This window comes from Microtus pennsylvanicus, chromosome 22, assembly GCF_037038515.1.
Source record: "Microtus pennsylvanicus isolate mMicPen1 chromosome 22, mMicPen1.hap1, whole genome shotgun sequence".
Lineage (NCBI taxonomy): Eukaryota > Metazoa > Chordata > Mammalia > Rodentia > Cricetidae > Microtus > Microtus pennsylvanicus.
The window spans coordinates 35146147-35161863 of record NC_134600.1 but is presented as its reverse complement, the minus strand read 5'-3'; the positions used below and the strand labels follow the sequence as shown (position 1 = coordinate 35161863).

The 15717-nt window shown below is 42.0% G+C and overlaps 1 protein-coding gene across 3 annotated transcripts in view; it reads left to right on the top strand.

Annotated features, from left to right (window-relative positions):
* The window catches only part of Reln (reelin), a 426015-nt gene that overhangs the window by 193387 nt on the left and 216911 nt on the right, over positions 1-15717 (top strand). For all 3 annotated transcript variants that reach the window (XM_075956443.1, XM_075956444.1, XM_075956442.1), the window contains exon 7: positions 14955-15051. In XM_075956443.1, coding sequence (XP_075812558.1) covers positions 14955-15051 — 97 coding nt within the window. The remainder of the gene's footprint in view (positions 1-14954; positions 15052-15717) is intronic.

The window sequence follows — 15717 nt, the reverse complement described above, 5'->3', positions numbered from 1 at the left end:
GTCCCATTTGCTTATGCTATGTTTTTTCCATTCTTTTGGATGCTTCCCCCTTTTAACCTTACGGCACCAGCACTACTGCTAGACGTGCTTCTGAGTGTGTTTGCTGCCTGCTTGCTTATGACAACCCTTTCATGTCGTTCCTTTAAGACTTTCTCTCTCCTTCCCCCCTCCCTCCCTCCCTCCCTCCCTCCCTCCCTCCCTCCCTCCCTCCCTCCTTCCCTCTCTCCTTCCTTCCTTCCCTCCCTTCCTTCCTTCCTTTCCTTTCTTCCTTTCTTTCTTTTTTCTTTTTTTAAAGAAAATATAGGCTGTGACTCTCCTAATTGAGAAGGGGTTTTGTTAAATTACAATTGACACAGCCTCTGAGATCAGGCCAGCATAGTTTAACTTCCGAACATGTAGCTTGCTAACTGGGCACCCTGAGAAAAGTAAAGAGCTCCCTTCTTTCTGTGACCCCCATTTCTTTCAGCAAAAAAAAAAATGAGGTCTTGAGAAGTGAGTGCTTCTACCACACCTAAGTATGACAAGTGTTCATGAAAGTTTATTCTTCTCCTAATTCCTATTCCTCCCTTTCCCCCTCTTTCTCCCTCCTTCCTTTCTTTCCTCCCCTCCACTCCTTTTTGCCTTGCTTTCCTTCCTCTTTCCATCTGCCATATTCTCCCCCACTCTCCCACCTTGCTTCCCTTCTTCCTGTGATGGTATTTATACAATGGGCTAGATTTCTTCTAAACCCAGACACGAGTCTTAAAAATGATCTTGATCCGTTTACCTGATGCTTCAGTCTCTGGATCACATTTGTATATATAAAAAAAAAAATCCGATTAAGTATGCCTGCATTGCATTCAAGGAATGCTGATACACAGACTCACAGGGAAGGGCAAAGAGCATCATCGGGTAGCCGGGACCCCTTAAACACAAACATAAACTTCATCAGCTCAGAACGAACTCCCAATAAATTCAGATATTCTAGTGTGTGTCTGTGTCTATGTATGCATGTCATGAGAGTCTATACGTGTGTGAAGATGAGGACAGCCTTGAACGTTGGTCCTCGCTTTCAATCTTGTTTGAGACAGGGTCTCTGTTGTTCTCTGAGGAATGTATCAGTGTCTTACCTGTGAACTTCGTCCTGTTTCCTCTTATCTTACTGGAGAAATGCTGTAATTACAGGCATGCACCGCTGTGCCCTGCTTTAGATGGGTTCTGGGGATTCGATCTCAGGTCCTCATGTTTGCTGGGCAAGTGCTGTATGCACTGAGCCATCTCATAATCAAAGGCCTGGTTGAAACTGGGTGACCATATGGAAATGGTCATCATCCACGCCACCTCCGTGTCTCTGTCCATGCGACATACCACCAGAGAGGGGCAGAGTGCTGGCTGTGGCATTTATGGCCACATTCCCACAACTAAACACCTCACCAAACAATCTTCCTGAAATAAAGGCACTTATACCAGTGTGGTTCCCACATGGGTCTAGAACCTTCATGAACATTGTTCAGTTTATAATTCCTGTGGACAACCATAGGAATTCAGGGGGAAATCAGAAATAAACTACATTATAGCTGTGTAATTCGTATGGACAATCAACAAAAGGAAAAATGGCCAGGCAGTGGTGGCGAGTGCCTTTAATCTCAGCATTCAGGAGACAGAGGCAGGAGGATTTCTGTGAGTTCGAGGGCAGTCTGGTGTACAGAGTGAGTTCCAGGGCAGGCTCTAAAGGAACAAAGAAACCCTGTCTCGCAAAAGCAAAAGTAAAAAAAAGAGAAAGAAGAAACGAAAAAGAAAAAAGTAGAAATGAAGAAATCAGTTTTAGCTGTTTTGTTTTAGATGCATTTTAAAAGCTCAGTCATTCACTTATTCGTTCCCATTAATTTCTTCTAATGTCCATTTTTCATTCTACTTCATGAATTATAAACTGAACAATGTTCATGAAGGTTCTAGACCCATGTGGGAACCACACTGGTATAAGTGCCTTTATTTCAGGAAGAATTACTCTCTTGTTTGTTGTCTTATTACAGATAACTACACATGAAATACAAAAAAAATTAAAAAAATGGTATTCCTATGATCGTGGATAAAGCAGTCGTGGCGTGTTCCCGCCAAGATTTGGAGGGCAAAGGTGTGGAATCAAGGAACATTTTGTACGCGGACGTAGTAGTGACTGAACTCTGTGCTGAGCGGTTTAAAGATTCGACTTCAAAAGTGATCATTTTGTTTAGTGAGAAGATCAGTGAATGAAAGAACATAAACGATAAGGCCTTTCCCTTTCTCTTAGACTTATATTCTCTTTCCGTGGAGCTGCTATCTGTGATGGTGGTTTCTCTGTCCTTTTAGACATTATTTATATAAACACAACTGTAGTGACAAATTTCATTCACAAGCTTGGATAGTAGGAAGTCACAGCTTCTTTTATGTTTCCGTAGCCCCCCTAAATCATTTTTCTTTTCACCCATTAAACCTTAATGTATTCAATTCTGGTTTGCCCTCTTCCATTTGTCTAGAGTTTAGCTAAGTTTCAGGAGTGGTATTAGTGCAATGGCATGTGGTAAGTCATCCCCCACCTCCACAACCCCCTCCCGGTGCCCAGACGTGTTTCTGCAGATGCCCTCCAAGTCCTCCATGACCAACTCTAGTCCTTGATGACTCCAAGCCCACAGAGACCCTTTGTTTCTGTCCTCATCTCCCTGCCAGGGCATTTGCTGCTTCTGTTCCTGCTCCCTGCATCTTGACTAGGGAAGAGGAGACAGAGAGCCTTCCTGCACACAGCTATGCTGGCCAGACTTGTAGCTCTTGTCCTTCCTCCCCCTGGGATGCCTCTTTGTCCCTGACTTTCTGTCGGCCTTTTATCTCTCCCTCCTCCACCTGCTTCTGTTTACTTCGTTTGAGAGTTAAGTTAGGAACAAAGAAATCAAGCAGGCAGATCGAGTAGTTCCCTAACTTGAGAGAGACTCATCTCCCTTGGCCTGGATGGTGGACTGCATACAGGCCTACTTCTGAAGGACAGCAATGTCCTCAACAATTCTCAGTGTCACTGAGCCTGCCTGGGCGTGAGGGAGTGTGGATGGAGCAAGAGGAGCCCCTTAATGCTGCTGACAGCTCAGTCAGCAACTGTGCACACTACAGCTGCGTCGCTGGTGATAGAAGATCCGCAATGCTCTCCCCATGCAGAAAAACCCTTTGAACCCTGTCCCCACAAAAGGGTGGCAATCTCATATGACTACATTTAAATTTAGAGGCAGATTAGAAGCCACAAATCTGAAGGGCTGTGGATTAGCTCGGAGGTAAGGCATTTGCTTAGCATGCACAAGGGTTTAGATCTGAATCCCTGTATCTCCAGAAACCACAAGTATGCTTCATCTCGTTAACACGTCACGTGGGTGATTGCGACTTCACATTGGTAGTGTAAATTCTTTGTTATTAAGTGAACTAATGTGACATCATCGTTATGGAGCAATAATAATCTTGAGAAAGGATATGAGGCACAGATGTGCTTATTTGTCAAAATAGAGATATATGCATTTCAGCTCTATAAATGTATCCCAATTAAAAAAGTCATCAAGCTTTGGCAAAATGGCTCAGCAGGTAACAGTGATGGCCGTGCAAGTCTTGGGACCTGCATTTCCTCTCTGGAACCCACGTAGGGCAGAAGAAAATGACTTCAGACTCATTTCTACACTTGCACTGTGGCATGCACACCTACACACGATAATAATAGAATGAGAACAGAAGAAAGCAAAAGAAAAGCAATAAAGTATATTTCTAATTTACAGTGGGAGAGAAAGGATGGAGGAAGAGAGAAGGGGAAACAAGAATAAATGGATTTTTAAAAATGATTAAGTAGAGTTTGAAGTGTCTTTGTCCCCCAGGCAATTTTAAGCCGAGGAGGAATCTTTGTTTTGCCGAAGGTATCTCTTTAATGCTGATTTTCCGAAGATTGCAGAAGGCAGCTGGGGCTGTAGCATCCCGGATGCTCTGGCAGGAAGTCCAGAGCGACTAAATATCACGATGATAGATGGCAGCCAGAGGACAGCAGATGCTTCCCCTCCCGCACAGGACAGGACAGCAATAACAGCAGAACGTGTCCTGCAGCCTGACAGGGTCAGGAGCTGCTTCCCCAAGGAAACCTCTTCACTAAGTGTGTTGTGATAACCACAGGGATGCGGGGCATCCGGAAGAAAGAAGACATGGGTTGTCTCAAACCCTACCGGGTGAGAAGGCCTCTGTCAGGTGTTACAGTTCAGAAAACTCCAAAATCTACAGCGAGAAGACCACAGAGTCTGCGATGTCTGCCTTCTCTTGAAATTGCTAATTTGTCAAAGTGATTAATATCAGAACAAAACAATGATGATTTGGTATAGTATTGTACTTTTTACCGAGAAAATCATTGAATAAAGAATATGAAGCCCTACGCCCTTAGCTGGCACTCGGGAAAGGCCAGGCCCGTGGTTGTGCCACTTCATAGTTCACGAGCGTGTAGGAGACCCCGTCACTCCATAAATAACAGGACAAGAGATCTTTGCCACTCGGTGAGCAGGTGTGAGAAATACAATATAAGTGGGATTTCGGGATAATCAGAAAAGGAGGGGAGAAGCTGGGTGCAATGATCTTATTTGGGTTTGCTTGACAGAGTTTGTGGCAGTGAGGTCGGGAGACAGTGGAGCTTGTAGGGTAGAATAAACCTTATACATAGCTTTTACAGAGTAGGTCATTCAGAGAGATTGAGAACAGGTAAGAAAAGGAGTCGAGAGAAGGTGTTCTATGTTGACAAACCCTTATCAGAACTTCTGTTGTACTTTAGTGTTGAAGAATTAACTTTTATTTTTGGACACTTGCAGTATTCTGCTCTTATATGAATCTTTTGCAGCTTTTCCTGCTATTTCCTCTCTGGTTTATTCTCCCTTGTTTTCATTGTACTACAAAACTTCTCTGTCTCTTCTTTGACATCTAATCCTTCCCCCTTATAATTTTTACTGTGATGTAATTGCTTAGGGACAGACAGTCTTTATCTTCAGTAGAAAGGTGAACCAGGAGGTACCCACTAATGCAAGAAGATTTCAATCGGAGACTATTACTTCCTCCTTTAATCAGTGTTTGAGATGACAGTCAACACGAGCTCACTCGGTGGAATTAAATGTCAGGTACATTCGAAACAAGTGAGGAAGTGTTTCTTCGAGCAGTGTGCCGTAGAATTCGCCATAGGAGGAAATGGGAACACCGTGTGCGGTGGTAGCGTTTCAGGGGGTTATTTTTAACCTATTTGTCACTGTGCCTGTTAATGAAGAAGAGATCAGGTTTTCAACTCCCTAGTGAAATCGGAAGACTTCTCCTGCCTTCCACGGAGAGAAGTAAAGAGAAAGAATGAGCTATAAATGGAGTTTGTCATTTTCACACTGAGGGGTGTTAGCTCCTTAGGAAGAAGGCATGACATGCTTGAAGGTGAGATTTTTCTTAGAGAGTGAAGATACCTTGCTGTTTTTCTAAAACCATTATATATTTAAGAAGAGAACTGACTTTTTTTTTGAAATTTAAAAAACTTGATTATTAATTACTTCAGAATGGTTGCATAAATAGCTCCCAAATGTATGGCCATACTTTCTTCAGTACAAAACATCACTTTGTTACAAAATAAGTTGCATGGTGGCACATGACAGTTTTTCCAGTACCTGGGAGGCTGAGGCAAGAGGATTGCCATGGGTTCAAGGCCAGTCCTGCCTAGTAAGTACTAGACTCATTAGAGAGACATAGCAAGACCTTGTTTCAAAAAAAAATATCAAGTACAACAAAATAAAATATGGCTGAAGGCTGCGGAGGCCTGAGATGGCCTAGGATGACAGGATCTGAGGATTCAACTGATTCCTCAGCAGCCCATGGCCTGAGGACTCTCATTCACTCTGGTTTGTCTAAGGCCCTTGATTTGTTTTTTTCTTCTTTTGTTTTGTTTTAATTGGTTTTTATTGAACTATATATTTTTTTTCCTCTCACCTCCCTTTCTACCTTCTCCCATGATCCCAATGCTTCCAATTTACTCAGGAGATCTTGTCTTTTTCCAATTCCCATGTAGATTAGATTTATATATTTCTCTCTTAGGGTCCTCTTTGTTGCCCAAGTTCTCTGGGATTGTGAATTGTAGGCTGGTTTTTCTTTGCTTTATGTATAAAAGCCACATATGAGTGAGTACCTATGATATTTGTCTTTCTGGGTCTGGGTTTCCTCACTCAGTGTTTTCTAGATCCACCCATTTGCTGGCAAATTCCAAGACTTCATCATCTTTTCTGCCATATAGTACTCCATTGTGTAAATGTACTACATTTTCTTTACCCATTCTTCAGTCAAGAGGCATTTAGGATGTTTCCAGGTTCTGGCTATGACAAACAAATCTGCTATGAACAAAGTTGAGCACATGTCCTTGTGGCACAATTGAGCATCCTTTGGATATATACCCAAAAGTGGTATTACTGGGTCTTGAGGAATTTTGTTTCCTAATTTTCTGAGAAATCACCATGTTGATATCCAAAGGGGCTGTACCAGTTTGCACTCCCACCAGCAATGGAGGAGTGTTCCCTTTACCCCATATCCTCTCCAGCATAAGTTGTCATCCGTGTTTTTGATCTTGGAAGGGCCTTGATTTGTAAACCACACATCAGCTTCTCCCAACACAGTGTAATCTACACTGGAGCAAAGACACATTATCTTTGGGTCAAAGGGTTATAAGAATAATTTTCTTTTTCGAGTTTTAAAGAACTTTTTATGAACAAGACCAATATTAAAATTATTTTAATATCTCTGTACAAAAATGCTGGTGAATAGACAATTCTGGCTCATTGAATAGCTCACTGCTTCTTTGGGGGCAGAGTGAGGATTGACCTCTTGAGAAGTAATAAATTATGGATGGATAATGCGATGTCCTAGGTCTTGGGGACAAAGGTCATGCGTCTCAGATGAGAATCTGATGATAAGTGATTGTCGGTGACTTTCCAGGTGACTACCTCCTTTCAGAAGCGTTGCCTGGCTAACGGCTTCTTGGTTTCGCTCTGATCTGATGGACGAATGAACCATGTCACCTGACAGCTCAAGGAAATAATATTTCAATTATTTATTTCTTGTCGTCGGGATGATGTCACCACCGACCATTCATAAATCTTCAATTGTGAAAAAGAACTCCATTTCCTCATCAATCCTCCCCCTCTTCCTGTGTCCCAAGGGCCTGCTGGTCACTGCAGTGTGTGGGTCTCTGTCTCCAGAGCCACATGGTGCCCCTGATCCTCCTGGCTCTGTTGACCTGGTGGCTGAGTGTTTTGGCATGCCTAAAAATTTAAAAATCAGAATAAATGATATAATGATATACTTCAAAGTGTACTCCCTACTCAAATGCACAGCATATAAAATTCTTTGTCTCAACATAAAAACATAAAGACCTAAGTAGTACATTTGTTTAAAAAGAGATAGAAAATAGCAAGCTTAGGTGCTACAGGGTTGATTTCAGTGACAACAAAGCCCCAATCCAAGAACTTCCTCATCTTTCATGATTATGGTTTGAGCCTACATAGTTTTGTTGAACAACCTTCATAGGATTGTTTTATATGTTTGACAGCAAATGAAAGAAGGGAGAGGGGGGAAGAAGGAATTAAAAATAGAATATAAAATAGGTTTTGATTAGTTATCCAAGGATAACTAAAGCAGCCAAAGGGTCATTGAACTTAATTCTTACGTACACCAGCCCTGGCAATTCACTCATGAATTTTTTTTCCATGAAATCCATTTCGTTGTCTTATTTTTATTAGTGAAACCAAATCTTAAAAAAATTAACTTTTAAGAATAGTCATTACAGAATTTCAGAGTAAGCTATGGCAGTTGAAATGGCAATCCTTCTTTGCAGCACAGGGTCCATTCACGGAAATGGAGTTCTTGTCTCTTCCTGCTGTGTTCAGGGTCGACCTGGATTCGGGTCCTGTTTATTCTGGCGCTGTTTATCAAATACAGGGGTAATGAGATGCAGTGAGGTCGCAGGTCCCCGCTAACCTGATGATCTGTGAACTCTGGTAATAGAGGATGCTCACGTGGAACCTAACCATGCAATAAATAGGCCCACAGAGGGCTTAATAAATGCCACTCACACATTGCCTTTGAAAATTACATGCATTTCCATTAAGACGTGTTTTAATCATATTGTTCTTGATGGGTATATTTTGACGTGAACAGTTCATACCATGTGCTATGGTGTCTGTTGAATTCTTCTGTACAGCTTTTTCAAGCTGGGGAAATAGGAAGAAGGAGAAAGTTTCTTGAATCAGAGCAACATTCCATATTTTTGCCATTAGGTAGAGAGAGAATTCATTTCTAATCCTTAGCCCGGGAGGTCACATTCCTTTTTAAATTGAGAAACAAAAGCCTATTTAACTGGGATTATGTAAAACTTCCTCCTTCCCACACATCTGGAAGACTGTGCTGCCGAACCCTACAAAGCCTGATTTTCCTCAGAAGGAGCTCAGAGGAAGAAGCCCAAATTATGAGGCCATAGATTCAAATGTCACAGCAAACAGCACCTTCCATTCCCCTCTGAGAGCCCCAGTGAAGTTGGGATACTCATCACCAAATCTAACCCCAGTTCCTGGAAACATGCAATGTTCCACAAAAGAAGAATAAAATTCTAGGCATCTAGAGGTTTTTAGTTTTTGAGAAAGGAGGTTAGAAGGCAAGAACACTTGGAAATTGTTCTGAAATCTTTAGTTAGCTGGGAATGATTCTCAATTTTATGTGGTTATTTACATCTGCAGAATTTTAAGATCCATTTCATCATTCAGACACTTCACAATTATCTTCTGAGAAACTTCTGAGGTTTCCTTTGTTAGTTTCTGTCTGGTTTCCCTCAGAATGGTTCCGTCGTCTTGAATAATGCCTTTTCTTGCCCTTTGTGGTAACAAACTTCTTATGTGGAGTGGTACATTGTTTATCTTCTTGATGGAGAAGAAATGTTAGAACGGTCATGTGATACATTCACGATCAGGAATTTCACACTGACCAGCTGCACGGGGTGGTTAAAACAATTAGGGAAAGAGACCCCACTGCCGGTGAAACAAGGGGATTTTTAAGGCCTTAGGGTTGAGGAAGTTATGCAGAAGGACCATGGCAATAGTCTGAGCTCAGAAACCAGTCTGGAGACACCTGAAATACCACTCAGGTGAAGCAGACCGCGTCAAGTGGGGGGAACGCGAATTAAATAATCCCACACCAGCTCCAAACAAGGAATACTAGGTTTTTCTTTATTAAAAGGGAGACTCGTGGAACAGGAATGGGGTCCAACATCCAGGTGTGGAGCATGGGAAGAGAGGGCAGAGCAGGCGGGACCGTAGCTTTTTGGTACCCAAAGCCACGCCTCAACCTGGTCCAGCCTCTCAAAGGCCATTGGCTGAGGGGGGGTTCCCCATCACCCAGGGATACAGTTTTGGACTTTTTCTTTGTGTGTATGCCCTTCTTAGTTCCCCTCTCTTTAAAAATATATACTTATGATTTTAACCAGATCCTAAGCTGTAGTTTCTGGTGGTCTGGCTTGTCATCTCCAAACGTCCCTGCAGCCAGGGAACATGGTTTCCGGTGTAGTCATTGCCTCCGTTTGTGCTGCCCAATGAGACAGGCACACGTCACATAAGTCTGCTGAGTATTTGAAATACGACTAGTCTGAATTAAGAAATAAATTACAACTTGGGGGCTACTATAAAAAAGAGACTATCAAGGGCTGGAGAGATGGCTCAGAGGTTAAGAGCACTGACTGATCTTCCAGAGGTCCTGAGTTCAATTCCCAGCAACCACATGGTGGCTCATATCCATCTGTGATGAGATCTGGCACCCTCTTCTGGCCTGCAGGCATACATGCAGACAAATACTGAGAATACTGTATACATAATAAATAAATAAATCTTTAAAAAAAATAAAAATAAATAAAAAGAGACTATCAAATATGCCATTAATAATTTTTTATGTTAATTACATGTGAAAATATAATTTAAATATACTAAGACAAATAAAACGTCTTGAAAATTAATTCATTTGTTTTTTTAAGTTGGGGACCTTGAACTTGCCAGGCAAATGCCCAACTTCCAAGCTACCGTCTCTGCCCGATTTCTGTAGTTTGTAATGTAGCTATTAGAAAGTTGAAAAGTATGTTCATTTATTTGCATATGAGGGTAGAGAAGCACACTGTAGCATACATGTGGAGAAAAAAGACAAGTTGCGTGAACAGGTCCTCTCCTTCCATCGTGTGGCGCCCCAGGGATCCACAGGCTTGGTGGCAGGAGCCTTTCCTTTCTGAGCCCTCTGGCCTGAAAACTGGAACTCAGTTGTATGGCTCCTGTGTCTTACTGGAGTTACATTAGTAGCTCTCATGTTTTGATCCTCCAGTCCATCATCCCCACAGTGATTTCTCTGAAAATTGGATTTGTCTCATGGCTTTGACTTTGTAAACAGCATAGTGGGAGTCTAAACATAGCTCTGGAAATTACTCGTTATGTTCCCTTGGGTGATAGTGTCTCTAAATTCTAGTTTTAATATCTCTAAATAAAAATTTTTAAAAATTAGAGGACAATAGTTTTACAATGTGAATGAGGGTTGGTTTGTGGACTCCCTAGCACGGTGCTTCTCAGCCACCCGGTCAGTGGTTTATGAAGTCCTCCACTGTCTAAGCCTGCAATGTGGCATCTTTCTGTGTGTACCAGTATGATTCCCGTCACACTAACCCACTGAATCAACAGTTCAGTTTATGAATCATGAGTTCTGTGGATTCTATTCCCTGCACACATTGGCGTTTCCTCCTTGCTTAGTTTCTAGTAGAACCAGTTCAGAGGCTACCTTCTTCAGAAACTCTGACTTGCCCAGTTTTGAAGGGGTCCCTCTACAGTCAGTGTGCATTCCTATTGTAAGGATGGAGTCACAGTGGAAAATATTGCGATTGGTTGGTTCAGGTTGCAACTCTTCAATTTGATAGCTGTGTAACGCTGGAAGAATGCCCTTTCCTCTCTGAAGGTCATTATTCTTATTAGTAAAAATGAAGACAATAACCTGCAACCTCCGCGAAAGTGTCACGCACTTTAAATGCACTTTAAAGCAATCTACCACATAAAACAAGGCAACAAGGAGCTCCCATTGCGGGAACACCTCTGTTGGAACTGTTTGTTTACCCTTCTGCCTTTCCTTATAGCTTGTTAACTGCTGGAAGAAGTAACATTGTGTCAGTCCGCCATTGTATTGCTAAAGCAAAGCCCAGTGCGCTAAATTCAAGACCTCTGAATCCTGTACGTGGTGGTATTAAACAGAAGACCGCGGTGATAAAAGATAAACGCATAAGCACCACTTGCAGCTCAGAGAAAGGTTAGACCTGACCACCCAGAGGGATAGGCATTCAGGGGAAATTAAAATAAATTGTGTTGACAAACGCAGTCAGATTGTGAGGAAATCAAGCAGAGGACATTTAAAAGACTTTGGCAGGACACCCACTGATTTATCTCTCCATCAATCCTTGGGGGAAGCCTCTGTTCCTCCAGGTCGCAACCTGTGAGTGACAACTGGCACTTTTTAGCCCCTCCTCCCCGTTATTCTACCAAGTAGGACTGGTCCTCCCAAAGCTTCGCATGGATTCTCTAACTCCAAGCTGTTAGACTATCTACATTGGCATTGCCTTAGAACAATATAGTAATATGCAGATTCTGCCCGTTACCTACTTAATCAAGACCATAGACGATGAGGCCTCCAATGCTTGCTGTATCGATAGTATTTTCCTTATATGTGGCTGATTAGGAAGTCCTGGTGAACACGTAGAGCTAAAATGGTTACTACAGAAATCCAAGTGCCCAACCTCAGATTTATATTAATAATGATAATTTCAGAGATGGTCCTAGAGCAGTGGTTCTCAACCCTGTGGGGGTCAAATGCCCCTTTCAGGGGACTCACCTAAGACCATCAGAAGTATCTGATATTTACATTACAATTGATAACAGTAGCAAAATTACAGTTATGAAGTGGCAACAAAGTAACAAGAAGAGATTAGGGTCCTTGAAAAGTCCCATAAAAGACTACCAATCACATATGCAATCAGCAAGAGTGTTTATTAATAAAAAAAACCTGCCAATACATTGGGGTGGCAAATGGCAATAGTCGGAGAAACTGGAAGGCCCCCTCTTAAGTGGGGTTAGGGGAATTCTAGGGAGGAGAGATTGGTCGGGGGTTAATTGGTGCGGGGGTGGGGGATCAGTCTGGGGATGATTGGTGCTGGGGAGATCAGTCTGGGGGCTGATTGGTGGTGGGGAAGATCAGTCTGGGGGCTGATTGGCATGGGGGGGAGATCAATCAGGGGGATGATTGGTGCAGAGGAGATCAGTCTGGGGGCTGATTGGTGCGGGGAGAGATCAGTCTGGGGACTTATTGGTGCAGGGAGATCAGTCTAGGGTCTTATTGGTGGGGAGATCAGTCTAGGGTCTGATTGGTGGGGGGATCAGTCTGGGGGATGATTGGTGGGAAGTGCGGGGGAGATCAATCTGGGTGATGATTGGTAGGTGATTCTAGAAGTTAGGGACTTCCCAGCGGCAGGGTAGGGCAAGTTATCTTAGCTAGCAGGAGGCCGTAGTCCTCTGCTGAGCTAGCAGAAGGCTATGGGGTGCCTGCTGATTGGTTGCTCCTGAGTTGTGATTTTCCTGAGAACTGCTTACTCAGCTCCAGCCTGTTCCAGTAAACTGAAACTAAGGCCTGGTTTCTGAGAGAGCTACTAGCCCGGCCTGCCATGGCCCTGGTCCTCTCAGAGGAACTGTTACTAAAGGGTCTCAGCATTGAGAAAGTTGAGAACCGCTGGACTAGAACTGATGGCAGATAGTTATTATGAGTTTTGAATATTCTCTTATTTTTTTTCCAGTCAAGTTTGGTGTTTCTCTCAAGCTATTTCATAATAACAAAGATTAAATAATCCTCATCTGTCACTAATATTAAAGAAGCCCATTAATTCTGTATCAATTAAAATATTTCAATATTTAAAAATTTACTTTATACCTATGGATGTTTTGTCTGGATGTTGTCTGTGCACAACGTGTGTACCAGGTGACCATAGAAGTCAAAAGGCAGCATCAGAGCCCCTGGGATTAGAGACCTCAAGCTGCCATGGGGTGCTCCTAACGGCTATATTATCCCTCCAGCCCCTCCCCCTTCTAATTTTTATGCTATTTTTTAATTAGAAAAACGATAGGAAGAAATTCACATAGCTTACTCTGTACCAGGGAGAACAGAGTCAGATATACCAGTTTTTTAGCGACCAAAAAGGGTAGAAATTCACAATAAATTAATAGTGGTAATCATTTCATTACTAATAATAAGGTGCTACCTCATGCATAGTATGTGTATTACTAATAAGCAGTATTATGAGATTTTCTTTTAGGACTTCTGACCTTAAGAATAATTCTACTTATGAAATTGTATTACGTTCAGTTATTCATTTACCCAGTATTGATTAGTGCTACACAGAGTAAATGAACATGCCAAAAATGAATACAAGTTTGGGTTCTTTGCCAAAGCCATTGTGTTCCTTCTAATGTCACAGACATTTTCATCAGACTCTTGTAGCACAGGAGTTAGAAGCGATTCCAACTTCCCGCTAAGATGTATGATACAATGAACTCCACCGTACGTAAATCCTTATTAGAAATTCTTCTTCTTTGAAAAAAAATAAAGATAATTGGCGTTGCTGATGTTCTAGTGGGGAGCACAGCTGGAAAGGCTGGTATAGCAGTGATTTGCCGATGGCAACGTGGGTCAGACATACTAAGACTCGGTTGCCAAGTCTATACTTCCTGGGCTTCTGCCTCCTGCCCTCAGGGGCTGCACCAGCTCCCTTCACACTCTGTCCCCTGTCTGGATGGGAGTTGCTGCCCCCTCCCTGAAGGCATAAACAATAGAGAGTGCTAACACAGTGGTCGGCCAAGCCAAGGGCAGAGTGCTCTTTCCACTGAGTTTGGCACCTGGAATGTGGAGGTCTTTGAAACTTTCCTTTTGGCATCCAATAAAGCGTTCGTGCCATTTGAGGACCAGATGGGGGAAATATCTTTCTTCCTGCATGTCAGATGTGTGATGACTGTCGGTGGCCATGGCCTCGCTAGGAGCATTAGAATGTTACTGAACATATATCAAATGTCGTCCGTCCTACTAGATATGAAAAAATAAACTTTGATCCTGGCTTACGCTTTTATCACCTCAGTGTACAGTAATAAAATAGAGGATTAGATTCTTTCCGAGGTTAACATAAGTCAGCATTAACGTAAGTCCACAACTTACCGGTATTAGAACCTGTGTGTACTCTGTAGTATGTAGATTACATTTGATTCCATCGTGTGAAGCACAGTGGAATGTAAGGTGTATGTTTTCCTGAGAATAGTGATTTAAAACAGTTCTACTGGCCATACCACAACCTGTGTATTTGTGAAGCACATTAGAGATGTAGATTTTTATCTTATTAGGTAAGTGGATGTAACTTTATTTTTACACTTGTATTGGGCCTATTGGGCTTCCAAATCTTATATGCAACTGTTGGTTCCGCCATATTCCAGTCATAAGGCCTGCTATTTTCTATGCAACTATTTCTGTCAGCTTCTAGACACTGTCGAGAAGTCTCTAGATGTCACACAGTTAATTGTCATGATGGCTAGTTGAGGCTTGGGTCAGACTGTTATCTTCATTTTATTCATGAGGAAATTGAAAAGTTAAGGAATTTCCTGCCACGACAAGTTACTAAAAGACCTAAGATTTATTCCTAAGCCTTTCTGGCTTGGTGTCTTCTGAACCTCGTCAGAATCTACTGTACCGTGACTGTCTACTCTGCAGGGACCATTTGAGCCAAGTAGCAATACGTATCATGTGTTTCCTTATTGGAGCACAGAATCGAACTGTGCTGCTTAGTTCTCGGACTGAGGTTGCATTCTGTGTCCCTGCAGGGTTGAATGCAGCAACTGTGAGATTGGAGAGCAGTGTGGTACCATCATGCATGGCAATGCCGTGACCTTCTGTGAGCCGTATGGCCCTCGGGAGCTGGTGAGTATGTGCCGCTGAGGTCCATCCTTTCATTATGGTGCTGGCTTTGCTTTGTCAGCACAAGTTTCTCTCACGCTCTAGGAGTTCAGACGAAAATTGGAAGTATTATTTGTACTATTATTAATGTCTCAAAATTGAGAGGGGTGGTTTTATGACCATTTCTAAATATAAACATGACGGTTCTCATCAGTTTGTCTCACTAAACGTGATTCGTCACTGTAAATGCATGTGTTAAATACAGATGTGATCATGTGTATCACATGTACACAATACATGTCATATTTAAACACGTGACTAAATTCTTTTTTTATCTAAAGAATTTTATTAAGTAGTGTTATCAAAAGCACTAGTTTCAAAAAACAAGCAATAAACAATCAAAAAGCATGAATTTTCTCATCATTTACATAGGCAAAAAAGTTATTGTTATATCTATTTTCAATTTGCCTAAAATAAGAATAGTATATCTACACACAGAATTCCTGTGAGCCTAAATGACAGACTGCTTTCAAAATGGACCATGAAAGTCTTTCTAGTGTTGTGTATCACAAAGAGAATAAGATAATAGACAATAAAAATAGAAGGAGCTACAAGAGAAGGCAATATAGCCCAAATCCTACTTATTTTCCTGGAAAATATAGTACACTAAAAAATTTATCTAAGTAAAAA